The sequence below is a fragment of the Haliotis cracherodii genome, unplaced genomic scaffold (genome assembly GCF_022045235.1).
Source record: "Haliotis cracherodii isolate W230 unplaced genomic scaffold, xgHalCrac1.p SCAF_10, whole genome shotgun sequence".
In the NCBI taxonomy this organism is placed as follows: domain Eukaryota; kingdom Metazoa; phylum Mollusca; class Gastropoda; order Lepetellida; family Haliotidae; genus Haliotis; species Haliotis cracherodii.
Window position 1 is genome coordinate 16,435,547 of NW_027266265.1, and position 15,512 is coordinate 16,451,058.

At 37.7% G+C, this 15,512-nt stretch overlaps 1 protein-coding gene across 1 annotated transcript in view; it reads right to left on the minus strand.

Moving 5' to 3' along the window:
- Positions 1–15,512, minus strand: part of LOC139454132 (piezo-type mechanosensitive ion channel component 2-like) — a 118,937-nt gene that overhangs the window by 94,758 nt on the left and 8,667 nt on the right. The window contains exons 3-4 of the mRNA XM_071235656.1: positions 3,322–3,453; positions 68–110 (exon numbers count right to left, since the gene is read on the minus strand). Coding sequence (XP_071091757.1) covers positions 68–110; positions 3,322–3,453 — 175 coding nt within the window. The remainder of the gene's footprint in view (positions 1–67; positions 111–3,321; positions 3,454–15,512) is intronic.

A 15,512-nucleotide genomic window follows, 5' to 3' on the forward strand; every position in this document is an offset into this window, starting at 1 on the left:
TCATCAGAGCTTAAGCTAATGTTTTAGTATTTTATTGAGGATTATTCACCATGTTAACATCACAAACCTTTCAACTGCTATGAGTCGGGCAAGCTTCTCATTCATAGAGCCTGGGGAGAGAGCAAACGAAAGGACTTTTAACATCAAGAACTTGATTGCCTTGACACAAGGGTCTATTCTAAACACATGATACTATTGTTACACGTCATTTTACCTCCCCAGCAAGACATACAGATATAGACATATATACAGTGGAACCACGCTAAGTGTTTCCAGAGAAATCATTAAGATTTACAAATTTTTTGACATAGGAATATGGTAGCCTCTGTATCATGTATACTGTAAACAGCTTTATTTCTGCGCCGTTAAAATATTGCGAATACCACGCCAAAGACAATACTGCGACGAGATATTTTAGAGTTGCCGTGTGGCGATGACCCCTCGCGTACCAAACAATAGACAGCTTCTCTCCGAAGCTAGTTTTTCTGAGTTGGCCGGAAAGTTGACCGGAAAGTTGACCGGAAGAGATTGTGACCAATTATCAAATACGATAATTGACTCAACTCAGTGTCATGTCATGTGTGGACAAAATTGCAAAGGACACTGACGCAATCAAGCGAGGTTGGAAGAAGGCAGGATTACTGTGAGGTAACAGTGACACTAACTGGTCTGTTTACACTGTCATTTGTGATGTATTGTGTGACCATTCTGCATTCATTTGTGTTTTTAACTTATTGATTAACTTGTAGTTCTGGTTGATGATTTCAACATTTGATGACGTGTTGCAATGAATAAAGTATGTATGTATTATTTATACTTATTTTTGCGTTTTTAATTTTTGCGATTGGGTCTTGTTCGCAAAACTCGCAATAATAAAACGGTCGCAAAAAATTCCCTGTTTACAGTATATACAGACACTGACATGAAAATATCCCTGGAATCCCAAGTACTAAAGTATATAAAAGTTTGAGAGGAAAACTATAAACATCTGGATTTCTTCAAATTAATGACGCAATTCTCTGGACTATCATATTCCATAAAACATTTCAACAAAAGCACTTCTAAATCATCTCATTTTGGGCAATCTCATTAATATCAGATCTTGGTTCTCGTTACCGCTAAAAAAAGATCTGAGGGATATCCCATTACAGGTCAGATCAGACAGACCTTTCACGAACTTTGACTGACCAATGGAATGACTGACAAGAAGTCATAAGCCAATCAGAAAGGAATTTTCTCATGCTTTAAGGAACAAGAACACTTCATAACATATTTCGATAAAATCTTGTTTAAAAAATTTGAAAACTGAACAAAGGAGCATTCTGGAATGGCAAATAGATGGCCTAGATTGTATGGATTCAGTATAAAGCCTTCAACTGTCATTCTGAATACCCTGTGTTAAATTTTTCGAGGTTGCATGATTAGAAAACACTTTCGACTGTCACTTTCATGATCTGATAAGTGACGCTCTAATTGGTTGGATGAAAGGTCGTTCTCATGTGACGCGTAATGGGATGTCCTCAGATCTTTATTTAGTGGTAGCAAGAACTAAAATCTGATTTTAATGAGTTTTCAATATGGGGTACTAAGAATCAAGGGTACAAAGCTCTTTTGAATGTATATTAACATCCCTGACAGCAACTGTCCTGAATGCAAATGTCCAGACTAACAGGGTTTCACAATAAAACATCAATGAAACAATTTAAAATGAATGTGTAACTTTTGAAAAGAATTCCAAAACATCATAACCAACAATGGGAGACATTTGTAACACCATGCTTTACAGTATGAATGATCAATAATGGATCAATTGCTGCCACACTATGAAAGAACAAATTAAATAAATCAATTTTAACCTGTCAATGAGTCATTTTTCACTCACAGAACCCAGTGAATCATGACAGCAAATTACTGCCTATATTTATGGAGGTGAAGGGCACATATGGTGATGACTAAAAAATAAATTCCACGCTTCTGATTACAAGGTTATTGTAACAGGTATGACTTCGGTAGAAGTTTATAGTTTAATATATGAGTTAGGAATAATTGTTAGATAGTATTATCTAAGGGGAGATCACTCCCATCTTACTTCCTGTATTGACCATGTGCTCACAGGACCTGATAAAACTGGAGTCACACACACACATACACAGTTGTCTCTTTTGAATGTTACAGTCATCAAAATAAAGGCCACAAAGAAGAAATCATTTTGGCAACCATTTTGAGGGGGGGAAAAAGACCAGTTTAACCTGAGACAGCTGTAGAAATTGGCACTAGTCCTACAGTCCTTGCCAAAATTCCCAATAGTTTAGGTATCATAAGGACAAGTAGAAATTTACCATTTTGCTATATGTTATCATTATAAGGACTAGTTGGCTAAAACTGTAAGTTTCTACCACCGTGAGGTCGAAATATATCAGATCAAACCAAAATGATTTCATTATAAAGGCTGCTTGTTTCATTGAATCTTTCAGTTAAACATACAAACAGATCTTTTACCATAGTCGCTGAACATAGGTGTCTAATTTGTATGTTATGTTGTTTTTAGGTTTTTTCAAATATAAATAGATGCAGCAATAAAATAAGACGAGATTTATCTTGCCAGATAAACTACTGAAACAAAGATAGAGGCGAGTGATGTATAGCTGTTATGGTCAACAAATGGAATCACTTGGTACATATCTTGTCAGTTTCTGTGCCCTTAGGCCACACTAAATGGAATCACATGGTACATATCTTGTCAGTTTCTGTGCCCTTAGGCCATAATAAATGGAATCAGGTGGTACATATCTTGTCAGTTTCTGTGCCCTAAGGCCACAATAAATGGAATCACATGGTACATTTCTTGTCAGTTTCTGTGCCCTAAGGCCATAATAAATTAATTGTTAGAATTTCCTCGAATGTTATCAAAAATATGATATGAAAGGGATAAAGTTAATAATAATAAATTTATTATGGCCTTAGTGACTTTTTTAATATATCTTTTTGTTTTTGCTGGTTTCAGAAAGGAAACTTTAATACATACTACTCAAAACAAGTTAAAAACTGCCACAATTGGAAGGCTGTGTGTGGCAATACCCACCAGCTATGACAGATTAACATTAGTCAAAAGAAAAAAGGGGTGTTCTTCAACTTCTTTCAACTATTTGACAAGAACATAAAACTGGGTCATTTGGCATCATAATGATAGGTCTAGCAGGATAATCAGTGCCTCAAGAAACGTCTAACCACAGTATGTGGTCAAACCGACATTAAACCTGATTCCATCCACCATCGCCCATGAAATGAATATGATTATCTGCCATTTACAAATATACTTACAGTTTGGAAACATGGAACCATACGGCTCCGCGTCTGTTGCTATGGCGACCAACACAATATGGAAGATACATTGTGTAAGAACGGCAATCACTCCAAGAGCGATGAGAACTTTCAGGTAATTTCCTGTAGCACCTGAAACAGATGAAAGGAACACATCCATTAAACATTCGTCAAACTGTTAAATAGGGCATGCAATAAATGAGGGTCATTGAGAAATAAATTGCAGTCAATTTTAATAATTTGAGGATGTGATAGTTTCAGTCATGCAGTTATGTATGATAAATGTGTTTTCAGTTTCAAAAGTAATATCATGCCATATCATAAATTCAGGGCAAAGTGTCAATTATGCTGTGCAATTTAACACACACAATAGAAGAGGAAAAACATTCATGTTTTAACATACATAACAGTTTCACAAATTGTTGAAGACTAATTCAGTTGGTTATTTCTTTCTTATCTACAAAAAATATCTCTTTTAACATGTCTTTAAAATGATTTTCTCATCGGAGAAGTTAACACAAGTTAAGATTCTCTCATCAAATAAATATTCAGAATATGATTCACTGAAGTCTGTCTGTTATTTGTCAAAGAGCTAATTGATAGTTGTAGTTTTCTTATCTCAGGAGTGATTGATCATTAAATGGAGGGGCAACTGTCTTATGTCCACTTTTTTTCAGCAGAGTTGTTTCCCCTCGTCATGCCAGGATTTGCTGAGTTTGGATTTCATTAACAGATTTGCCACAAATATGACCCTTTGCACCATGTCTGTGACAGTGTGTTTCACCAAAGTGGTACATGTCTACAACCTCAATCACTCACTCATTTAAAATAGTGCATAATCAAGCTTTAGAACATCAGGTCAAAATATCTACTTTTCATTTTCCCTGAGAATTATTTTCTGACAAACTTGACATCATTACAGCTCTTTTATTATGTTACATTTTGTTTCTTTGAATTCATCAAAAGGCAGAACAATAAAGGTGAAATAAATTCCTTAATGGCAAGGACCGCCTCCGTGGTCTATTGGTAGAGCGTCCGCCCGGAGAGCAGAAGGTTCGGGGTTTGATCCCCGGCCGCGTCATACCAAAAGACGTTAAAAGATGGTACTTGTTGTTACCCTGTCTGGCGCTCGGCATTAAGGGGCTAAAACAAGGACTGGTCGGCTCGGAGTCAGTATACTGTGTCTGGGTGGGGTATTCATGTTAAACTGCGGCATGGTATCTCAGTGGGCTAGCACTATAAATCGGCATCAGTCCAGACTAGTACAAGCAGCCACACAAACACACACACGTACATGCACGTCGCTATATAAGTGCAATAATCTTGGACGCAACGTTAAACCCAATTTCACCTCACCTTAATGGCAAGAATTTCTAAATGTGAAAAAAAGAGATAACTTCAGATTTATTCAAATGTTTACTAAAGAAACACACCTGGCATGCTTGGATGTGAAAATAGTTTAGCCTCAAATGAGTTGAATCTTTCACAGGTCTCTATTTACATTTTACTTCATTTAAAAAATATTGATTCGGAGCAATCAGACACACAACTGATGCAAATTCTTCTTTGATGATACCAGACCAGAAAAATAGAATCAAATCAATGAAATTACACGGAGATTGAGCAAACGGGCTGTCTGTGTGAGTCAATCACTCACCCCAAGGCTTCAGTCTATGACATTGTATAATGGCATCACGAGCAGACGGCATGTCAGGGTATCAGACACCATGAATGGTAATGGCCTACTCCTTCAGTTTCAACAACCGTCTCCATGATCATGTTATATCAAATATCTTTCATCCTGTTTTGAATCAAAGGATTCAGCAACAGTAGCTAGCACATGCATAAATTTACACAGCTATTTCTTGATTTTAATATCAATCATAATATTTCCAAATACCATTAGGCTATCATAACAGATAATCAGTTAAAACAAGTTTACTCCAATAATAATTAAGTGAGAATTTGGGATGCCATTTCCTTATGAAACATAAAAATCCACATCCTTAACAGATCTTGATGAAATATTCCAAATTCCACATAAACAAAAATAACTTGCATATATGATAAAAATATGTTAAAAATAAGAACAATCCTGGTATACAACACAAGGGTCCACTAAGAAACATTCGTGCTATTATACAGTTGGGTTGTATTATCGCTGTCACATCAGCACAATAGCAGGCACTGCATCATCTACAGAAACCTGAATCACTCACACATTCTTGGCTTAGTTTTAAACAGATATCTTAACGGCAATCTGGCAATTCTGGGGTTGCCAAACTGAATGAATCTGTCCACAGCTATGACGATATGGTGATTAACTTATTATCTTCAGCTGTTGAAGAATTCCATCTTACAAATCACTTAACTTTTACAGTTCCCGTAAGTGGAATGTTTTGCACTATCATGACAAGAATGTGGAAAAGTGCAGTTATGTCAAGGGCAAAGAACAGAGTGAAGAAGGCCAGTAGTCATCCAGTAGTAATGTACCATTAAATAAAGGGGGAAATAGTCCCCCCCACTCCCTTCCTAGCTCATCCCCTACCCTAAGTCATCTCTTCAAGTATCTTCAGTATGTTATTTGATCACTGATGATCCACTTAGTGTTATACCCATCTGCATCAATCTTAACATTTGATATTGTTGTGTAGGGAAAATAGCTCTGAAGGGCAAACGTTGTATTTTCCTAACAACCAACTTGAAATAAATATTCTTTTATCTTCCACTGAAAAATACTTCACAGAAAAAAAATAATAACTTGTGTCAATACTGCATACAATATATCTTGTTTATTTAAGGACACAGAGACATTTTTGTAAGCTCCATAACACATGGGTTCACATGAATAAAAGATTATTCTTAAAACACATTTAAGCGAAAACATATTTTCTCAAAAACCTTAATACAGTTCCTAAAATTCTTTGAAATAGGAGGCTTGGCATCAATAACATTTTAACTCCATGCATCTTTTTGAAACCATTATTACAATCAATGCAAATATTTCATCCCAGCAATGTACAGCCAGTCTTGAGCAAAGTACTCTAGAGCAGTACCTCAAAGTTAACACTGATGATTATCTAAGTAGATCTGTTATGTTAATTAGTGCCCTAATTAAGCAGCTACTTAAGGTGATTACAAGAAGTATGGTGAAGGTTATCACTCAAGTTCATTACCATTACATCATGGGGGAGATTGAAAGATGAAGGCACAGGCCAGTTCATGCAGTATTACTGTCTGTGAATGTGCACAGACACAGTGAGTGAGCATCCCAGCACAACATGCAACAGGCAATACTTGGCAATAATTCTTTTGGCTCAGTTGGTACTAAAATTTGAATTTTCCACTGGGTGTCCTGAAGTCAAACGTGTTGTTTCTGTCCCAGAAGCAGCCGTAGGTTCTGAACAGGGATAATTCTAGGGTGGGGCCTTGTGCTTTTAGCCCCTTAATTTGAAAAAAGGCCCACACTGGGACATTTTAACGTTGTGCTGTATGGGCAAGTATGGGTGTAACTCTGGAATATTTGAAATTTTCTTTCACACGGAGGGCCCATGTCAGAAAATTCCTAGAGTGAACCCTGCTTGAAGCAGTGACCAGTCTCTAGGATATATCCCACTGTGCAAAAGAATAACATGAATACCTGGCGACCAATGTCCAACACTCATACGCAGATGTATGACCTAGCACCATGCAAACAGAACTCTCTGGTGATGCAGGTGCAACTGGGCTCTACTGGCTTTTATTTCACAAGAACACATTTTCTAAACATCATCTAAATATCATCACTCTGCACAAAATTATTTAAAGATTGTCTTGTTCCAAGGCATTCCACTTATTTAAATGCCTACAACTGATGTTGCTATACCCCTCATAAGGATTTATTATGGCAGATTTACAAAACAGACCTCACCTTCCCACAAAAGTCCCCCGAATGAAATGCCCCCATATTTTATTTGCCCCGTGTATATGGTTCCTGGGTAATCCAGCAACTTGTCCTCTGGAGCAGACATCTAAAGGGCCCCCTCCCCCCTCCACAGCTGCTTTCTCAATCCCTTACACAGCCCTGGCATCTACCCAACATGGGCTTTTTAACCAGCGGACCTTCACTTTTTATCCCTGATGCTCCAACATCAATTAAGCTTCCTAAGCAGCTATGCATGGCAAATCTCAGCAGAATCCCTCGACTCCCTAGGGGGCTGTTAACCACTGACATGGAATCGGTATGAAGTTCACAAGGAATGTCTCTATACCACAGCAGATGTCAAGGCCTGTTTAATATATTGAAGGGGTTGATTCCAGTTAAATGCATAGAATATTCTGGTCACATTGTTGACGTCATTCAAATCTTATTGTGGCGTGAGGTCGGAATGATGTCACACTAGAAACGACCTCACAGATGAAGATTGTTGATGTCATTCAACAAATTGTGGTTCAGCTGCTGTTGCGGCTTGCTGTCCTTACATCTTCTTCAGTAATAAATAGAACACTCATATAATATCCTCTATAGCATCCTGAGGGAAGCACAGTAATACTCAATGTACATTTTTTATACAAGAAATATAATCATCTTATAATCCTAGTACATAGATGCCTTCATCAGTTTGTTGTACAAACATAAACTATCAAATAGGAAACATCTCACAGTTTTCATAAATTTGGATGTAATTAAAAAAACTTAGTTTACAGTTGCCTTATCACAAAATAGCATTATTACATAATCTAAGTAGATCTGTTATGTTAATTAGTGCCCTAATTAAGCAGCTACTTAAGGTGATTACAAGAAGTATGGTGAAGGTTATCACTCAAGTTCATTACCATTACATCATGGGGGAGATTGAAAGATGAAGGCACAGGCCAGTTCATGCAGTATTACTGTCTGTGAATGTGCACAGACACAGTGAGTGAGCATCCCAGCACAACATGCAACAGGCAATACTTGGCAATAATTCTTTTGGCTCAGTTGGTACTAAAATTTGAATTTTCCACTGGGTGTCCTGAAGTCAAACGTGTTGTTTCTGTCCCAGAAGCAGCCGTAGTTTCTGAACAGGGATAATTCTAGGGTGGGGCCTTATAATCCTAGTACAAAACTTAGTTTACAGTTGCCTTATCACAAAATAGCATTATTACATAAAATTATGGGAGGCCTCAATGACCAATGGATCTGTTTAATACAGACTACATACAAACTCTGATGAACTAGTGAAATAAGGTTCAAACAACCCAACTTTCTAAGGCCAGTATTGTTTTGATGCTTATACAACGGTGCTTTAATATTCATGGGAGAACACCCCTCTTAAATAATTATGTAGACAACTGGCAAAAAGTGAAGCACACATTTCTAGCATCTAATATTTGTTATGTTCCATCCAAAATTGGCTTTTCAATGCTTATCCACAGAAAAACTTTCTTAAATGCATAGTTGCATGATGTCGAGTAATAATGTAAACTTTTTATCAAGAATTCTGTCTCTCATTATCCCATCAGGAATCATGCCATACATTCTTCGGTGCATGTACTTGGCATGTGCAACACACGGTTAATCAAAGCATGTGCAGACATGAGATGCACACAGACAACCGTCTGTCCAATCTAATCCCACCATCAGGTCACAACTCTGAATAACTGAAACAATGGTATTTCCCCAAATGATCCTCTTACAGTAGGGTTTTACATGACGTGGAAATGTACGTCCAGTACTTGTAACTGTATAGAATGCCCACAGAAAAAAATATACTACACCCAGAGGGACACAGTACTATTCATTGTACAAAGTTCTTGACAAGAAATATAAAGGTCTTCAAATTAAAACGTACAGTGTGCAACGCCATTTCATTACTTCACAGGACCTTCATATTTCCCGTAAGGACCCTTGACATCTTTTTCAGGCATCTCCTGGACCCCAGTCTTGTAAGTCAAGGTAAAGCCCAGTTACACTATTTCTTGGTGTTAACCATAGCACAATGTTATTGACATTCTTGTTAAATAAATGTCAAATATTCTTACTAAGTATTTCCAGTGAATATTGCTTTGAGATCAACCTAGGAACAACCAGGACTACAGACCATCTGTCTCAAACCTTGGGACTACAAGTGGACACATCTGTCCAACAATTACTGGAATGACGTCACATAAAATTGTCTGTGAGGTTATAAACAATGAATGACCCTATCCTCAATAATGGATGGCAATGCACTGACATGACATCCTGTGGCTATTGGGAAACACTTGGTGCGAACTAGCTAATCAGTGTGAACTAGCTAATCAGTGTGAACTAGCTAATCAGTGTGAACTAGCTAACCAGTGTGAACTAGCTAATCAGTGTGAACTAGCTAATCAGTGTGAACTAGCTAATCAGTGTGAACTAGCTAATCAGTGTGAACTAGCTAACCGGTGTGAACTAGCTAACCGGTGCGAACTAGCTAATCAGTGTGAACTAGCTAATCAGTGTGAACTAGCTAACCGGTGTGAACTAGCTAACCGGTGTGAACTAGCTAATCAGTGTGAACTAGCTAATCAGTGTGAACTAGCTAACCGGTGTGAACTAGCTAATCAGTATGAACTAGCTAATCAGTGTGAACTAGCTAATCAGTATGATGCACACTTTATAATGCTCAGTGCACATGACTGAAACTAATTTCACCTACATCATTGTCCCCTGGGTATTATTATAACATGCATGTCTGATTTAACTCTAAAAAACATGCACCACTGAAAACTATTATTGAAAAGTGCAGCCTAATATTTATGTCTCTATGCACCAAGTGCACATAAAAACATTATAAATTTGTGTTTGACTAACCCTTACTTTTCCATGCAACAATGATTTTTGAACACACTCAACACCTCTAAGTTTTATGTCACATACTACATCACTAATCCCAGTGTTACGTGTAATTTGTCATGTTTTCTTGACGTCATCAAACTGCAATATTATGTACATAAGTTCGTCTATGTTTTACGGCAATACGTCATTAATTTATGTAAAATCAAGACACAGTCATCAGAGATCTTATTTAGACTAGTTTATGCATCAATGTTTCAACTTTGACAAATTGATGTGACCTGGGTGCAACCAGGTTTTGTTTGGTGCATGTTGAATCAACTTCTTTAAATCGAGCCCTGCTGTTGATTCCAACAAGATGTATGAAGTAGTGAAGTCAAGTTTACTCAAGAATCACTGTACATGATACACTCAAATGAGCCTGTAAATAGAAACTTATCTAAGCGATATATACAACAGGTATTACTGGAATATTCTACTTGTTGATGTTTTCAGCCAACACAATATACAATGCTGAGTAATCTTCATTTGTTTAGCTATGGAAATCCAAGGACTTGGATACTTAAATAGACTTCATAAATATTCTGAAGGCATATCTCACGAACATAATCGTAAACAAGAAAACAGGAACCTGAAACAAAAACCTGTGTAGATCCGGGTTAGGATAGGACTTCAGCAACCCATGCTTGTTGTAAGAGGCGACTAACAAGATCAGGTGGACAGGCTTGCTAACTTGGTTGATGCATGTGATCGTATCCAAATTGCGTGGATCGATGTTCATGATGTCGATCACTGGATTGTCTGGCCCATACTTGATTATTTACAGACCGCTGTCATATTGTTGGAATATTGCTGAGTGCAAACTACAGCAACATAAGTATTTCAAACTATTCAAGTATCTTTTATTCCCCTGAGATGAAGACCCATATAAAAACAGAACCCTAGGAATATATTTACACAGGGTAGAGCTCAATCCCTCAATTTCTATTCATGGAATTGCTTTGCAATTGAATTGCAAACACTCCTCATAATTCCCACCAGCAATCTGTACAATGACAAGGATGATAAAGAGTCATACAACCACTAGAATATTGGAAATTGTATCCCAACTGCAAGATGAAACACTGTACTTGAAATTTAAAGACCATGTCTAAAAGTTGCAACACAATACAAAAAATACAGGAAGCCAAAAGGGAAGATATGTGTAATGTGATGAGACACTCTCTCTATGAGTGATATGCACCCCAGGTTTATTATACTGTCCACTGCTGGGTCAATATACAACAATGTGATGTGTCCATGCTATTTCACAGTCTACTGGCATTGATTGACCTAGTACTGACTAATTCATACAACACACTAATAGCCAGGCAGTGAATATAAACTGTTATCAACATGGGAGGACAAAAGGCGCCACAATGAACATTTTAGGTCTTGTTCAGCACTTGATAGCCTTACTGTTTTCCTGACATATTTGAAACACTGCCTTTTAACAGGATCTCCATGACAGAGATGCTTCACATTTCTCTCACTCTTTTGCATCCTCCCATTTTTTTATCATGTTTATATGCAAGTTGATTTTCATCATCTTTTTGGTCAAATCGGCATTAAGCAATATCATTAAGTAGAACTAGTGACCAATCATGATTGAGAAATAAACATGTTCCCTTAAATTATAGTTTCTACAGTGAGGTGTTTTATTGACATTTGAAAATTTGGGTGCTGTTCCACAAAGCGCTATGATAGTCGTAAGTCTCTGTTGAAGTAGGAGAGTTAGGATTACCTTATCGCTACGATTGTTTTGTGGAACAGGGACTTGGTAAAATGTGGTTTAAGGTTGGTGAGAAAAGTACATCAGTTAGATGACAGCATGTCAACTTAATGTGGGAGAAAAGCTGAAGTGATACAGATCAGATGTTGAAAACTTTCCCCAAACCCACAAGCACAGACATATTAACTCCAATACTTTTACAGAGTCGTAGTGCAACCATTGCTTTATGCAAGTGGGCCTGGCCTTCATCAGCAAAGTACTCAAGTACTATTACTATGGTAATTCAGCCTGTTACAATATGAGGGCTAATTTTTTAGTGGGCATCTTTGTGGAATGAAGCCAAGCTATAAAAATATACCCATTACGATGCTCATGAAAAGGATGGCTTTAAAAGTTTGTATGTTTATGCAGAGTGAAAACAACATGATAGCAAAGCCCAAGCCAGAAACCGATGTTCAGAAACTTGCACATTGCTTACAGAGTGTAAATTCAACAAGAAGACAGTCCTTGTAAGTTGACATGATAGTTGGACATGGACTGAGGGATGCCATGCTGTTACTCGAGATTTACTTGTCACTGTCACTGGCCTCTCTCTAACAAGCAACGATATTTTGCAAAACCTTTATCACGATTATCCCTGCAATCTATTAACTTTTCAAAAAGTAATCCGCATGGCTGGAAGATAATTTCACTTAATATAATTGTCGAGGCCCCTTATGTCGAGTAATTCTAAAACACAAAAACAGACCCCTTTTTCTGTAATTGTCCTGTCCAAAAGATTGGTCATCCATTGAAATAATTCAATAGAATCCTAGAATCCTTTTAAGAACTATTCACACTTGATGGAGGTTATGGGCAAAATGGGGCAATTAGAAAGTTCTGAGAAAACAATCCTACCAATCAGGAGGCGCAGTATTTAATTGCTCCCTATCTGGAACTTAACATTTTCAGGATGACGTGACAAGAACAAACCAACTTATTGATTCCTTTCTTATTAAGTCATAAGGCTCTGTCTCGTAGCTCAACTCGAAACTGGTGTATTTGTAACTGAATATTGGTGGACCACTTTGGCAGGCTTTGCTTTACATGACTGGATGAGACAAACCTGTAGTGAAGGGTGTACACAGCAGGTAATGCGGTCAGGGTACAGTGTCTCACCAGACAGGTAGTGTCTTCCTTGGTGGTAACCATAATATTAATCACCTTACCAGCAGCCATTGTAACCAGCCAATCTCAGTTTTTAATAACTGGAGCTACAACTATTGGACCTTCCACACTAAGGCGATCTTACCATCGTAACTGAGTGAGTCCTGTTTTACGCCGCTTTTAGCAAAATTCCAGCAGTATCATGACGGATGGTTTACCAGAAATGGCTTCACAAATTGTACCATGAGGGGAATCAAACTTGGGCCTTTGGCGTACGAGCAAACGCTTTAACCACTAGGCTACCCAACCGCCCACCCATCATAACTGCACAGGCTTACAATAGTCACAGCACTAAGACGACTTTTTGGCATCTAGGGACAGAGGTATTTCCCAACAGAACTAACTACCCAACAACTGATAAGTACCACATAGCTTTTCCTACAGCATTCAATAGTCAATATGTAACCTTCCTCACTTCAGATCAGGCGCTATAATGGTCACTGAAGTGTTCAGGCCTGTAGGCGTATGCTGCAACAGATGTCCCTTGACTACTGTAAACTACCAGTACTGACAGCCGCCTTCCCAACTCTGGGAGTACACCTACCTTGACATTTACCACTGGGTGATGCTGAGAGCCAGCTGCATGATGGGATACCTTGACTAACACTTTGCCACTTTGATTCACAGCCAACTAACAACATTCATACCTGGTAAAACCTTTTAGCCATAAAAAAGATTTACAATCTAGTTTTCTCTTTACCTTTTGAACTATTACATATATACAAATCATAAACTTTCCATGAGGTTCATTATTTCCTTGAAGGTTGAATGTAAAGACACTGGTTAGAGATTCAACGCTTAAACTTTGTCCAATCAGCTTAACAGCTTGATATGTTTTGATTCTTGCTGAACTATATAAAGTTAACATTTTAAATCTGTACTTTTTAAAAAAAAACTTGTGCAGAACTGAAAGCACTGTTTTACGTCACACCCTTTCATGTAGGCGTCTCTTCAAGATTTCAGCAGCATCTGAATAATGGCAGAGCAGCCATCAATGTCACACAAGCCAGACTGCAAGAAGCTGGCAACTCTCTGATGCCTCAAACACTAACAGACAGGCGTGGATCATAAACCTTATCCTAGCCATACATCATACAGCAGAGAAACTCAACACTACGGTTGATGGAGCGCACCTCATTAAAGGCAATGTATCGAGTTGTACAGGAAATGCACTTCTAGAAATACTTGGACTTCACCCATCAGGTGTTACCGCAGTGCACATTTTGGATAACAAATATACACAGCCTTCAGGGTAATGCCTCTCAGCCCAGTGCCCTTATCTGGTTTACTACATCAATGCCTGTGATAAACATGCGATCAGTTTGTGGAGTGTTGTGATAAGTGCAAGCTTCCACAGACAACAGGAATCTAAGCTTATCAAAGAGATACCCCAACATCACTTCCACAATGTGACCTTCAACTTGGTTTCACATGCGTAGAATTTGGGAGTTTGCAATATAAATAGACATTGCTATCAAAATTTCAATTAATGGCTTTTCATCAAATGTTTATTTCTGTACATGCATGTGCAAAACGTAATAGCTTTGATATATAGATATAAGTGAATATTTATACATTGATTGTCAAACATAACAGCTGTCATTCTGAAGTATTGTTTGTTTGTTGTTTAAATGTGACGGCGGTCTGTAAATAATCCAGTCTGGTCATGAGCATCGATCCACGCAATTGGGATACGATGACATACATCAACCAAGTCAGCGAGCCTGACCACCCGATCCCCTTAGTCATCTGTTACGATAAGCATAATTGCTTTTACAGCAAGCATGGGTTGCTGAAGACCTATTCTACCCCGGATCTTCACGGGTTGCATGGCAGCATACTATACAGTAATTTTAGCACTATGACTGTCCAAAGTGATTTGTATATTACTCAAAAGAAGTTAAAGGAGACCTGATTCTTTCATATTACTATAGATAATCTATCATACCATGGGAGATTTACTATAGTAATATGAAAGAATCAGGTGATCCTTAACTCCTTTTGAGTAGCATATACATGTATTACATGTAACCACCGATTGGATGTCAATTTCCAACAAGAGGTTTTCTTACAGTGAACACATTTTTTCCTAATCATTTTGGTAGTGATAGCTCACAAAAATATCGCCATTACCAGAAAACTGAAACGGTTTGCAAGTATGATATAGGCACTTAGAGCAAATAATTTTCCTCTTCCAAAAACTGACACCTATCAACACACCTGAAGTGTATATGGCCACAAACATAAATGAATTCTTGCTAAATATTTATTAAAACATTTCATTATACAGAAAATATCTATCATTGCAGACAGATGGCTGAGGTACACACCCTATTAACATACAACTGATATATATGATTATTCCTGGAATAACACAAACACATAGCCATGCATTTCCACATGCCTTATTCAAATATTGATTGACTGGCAACA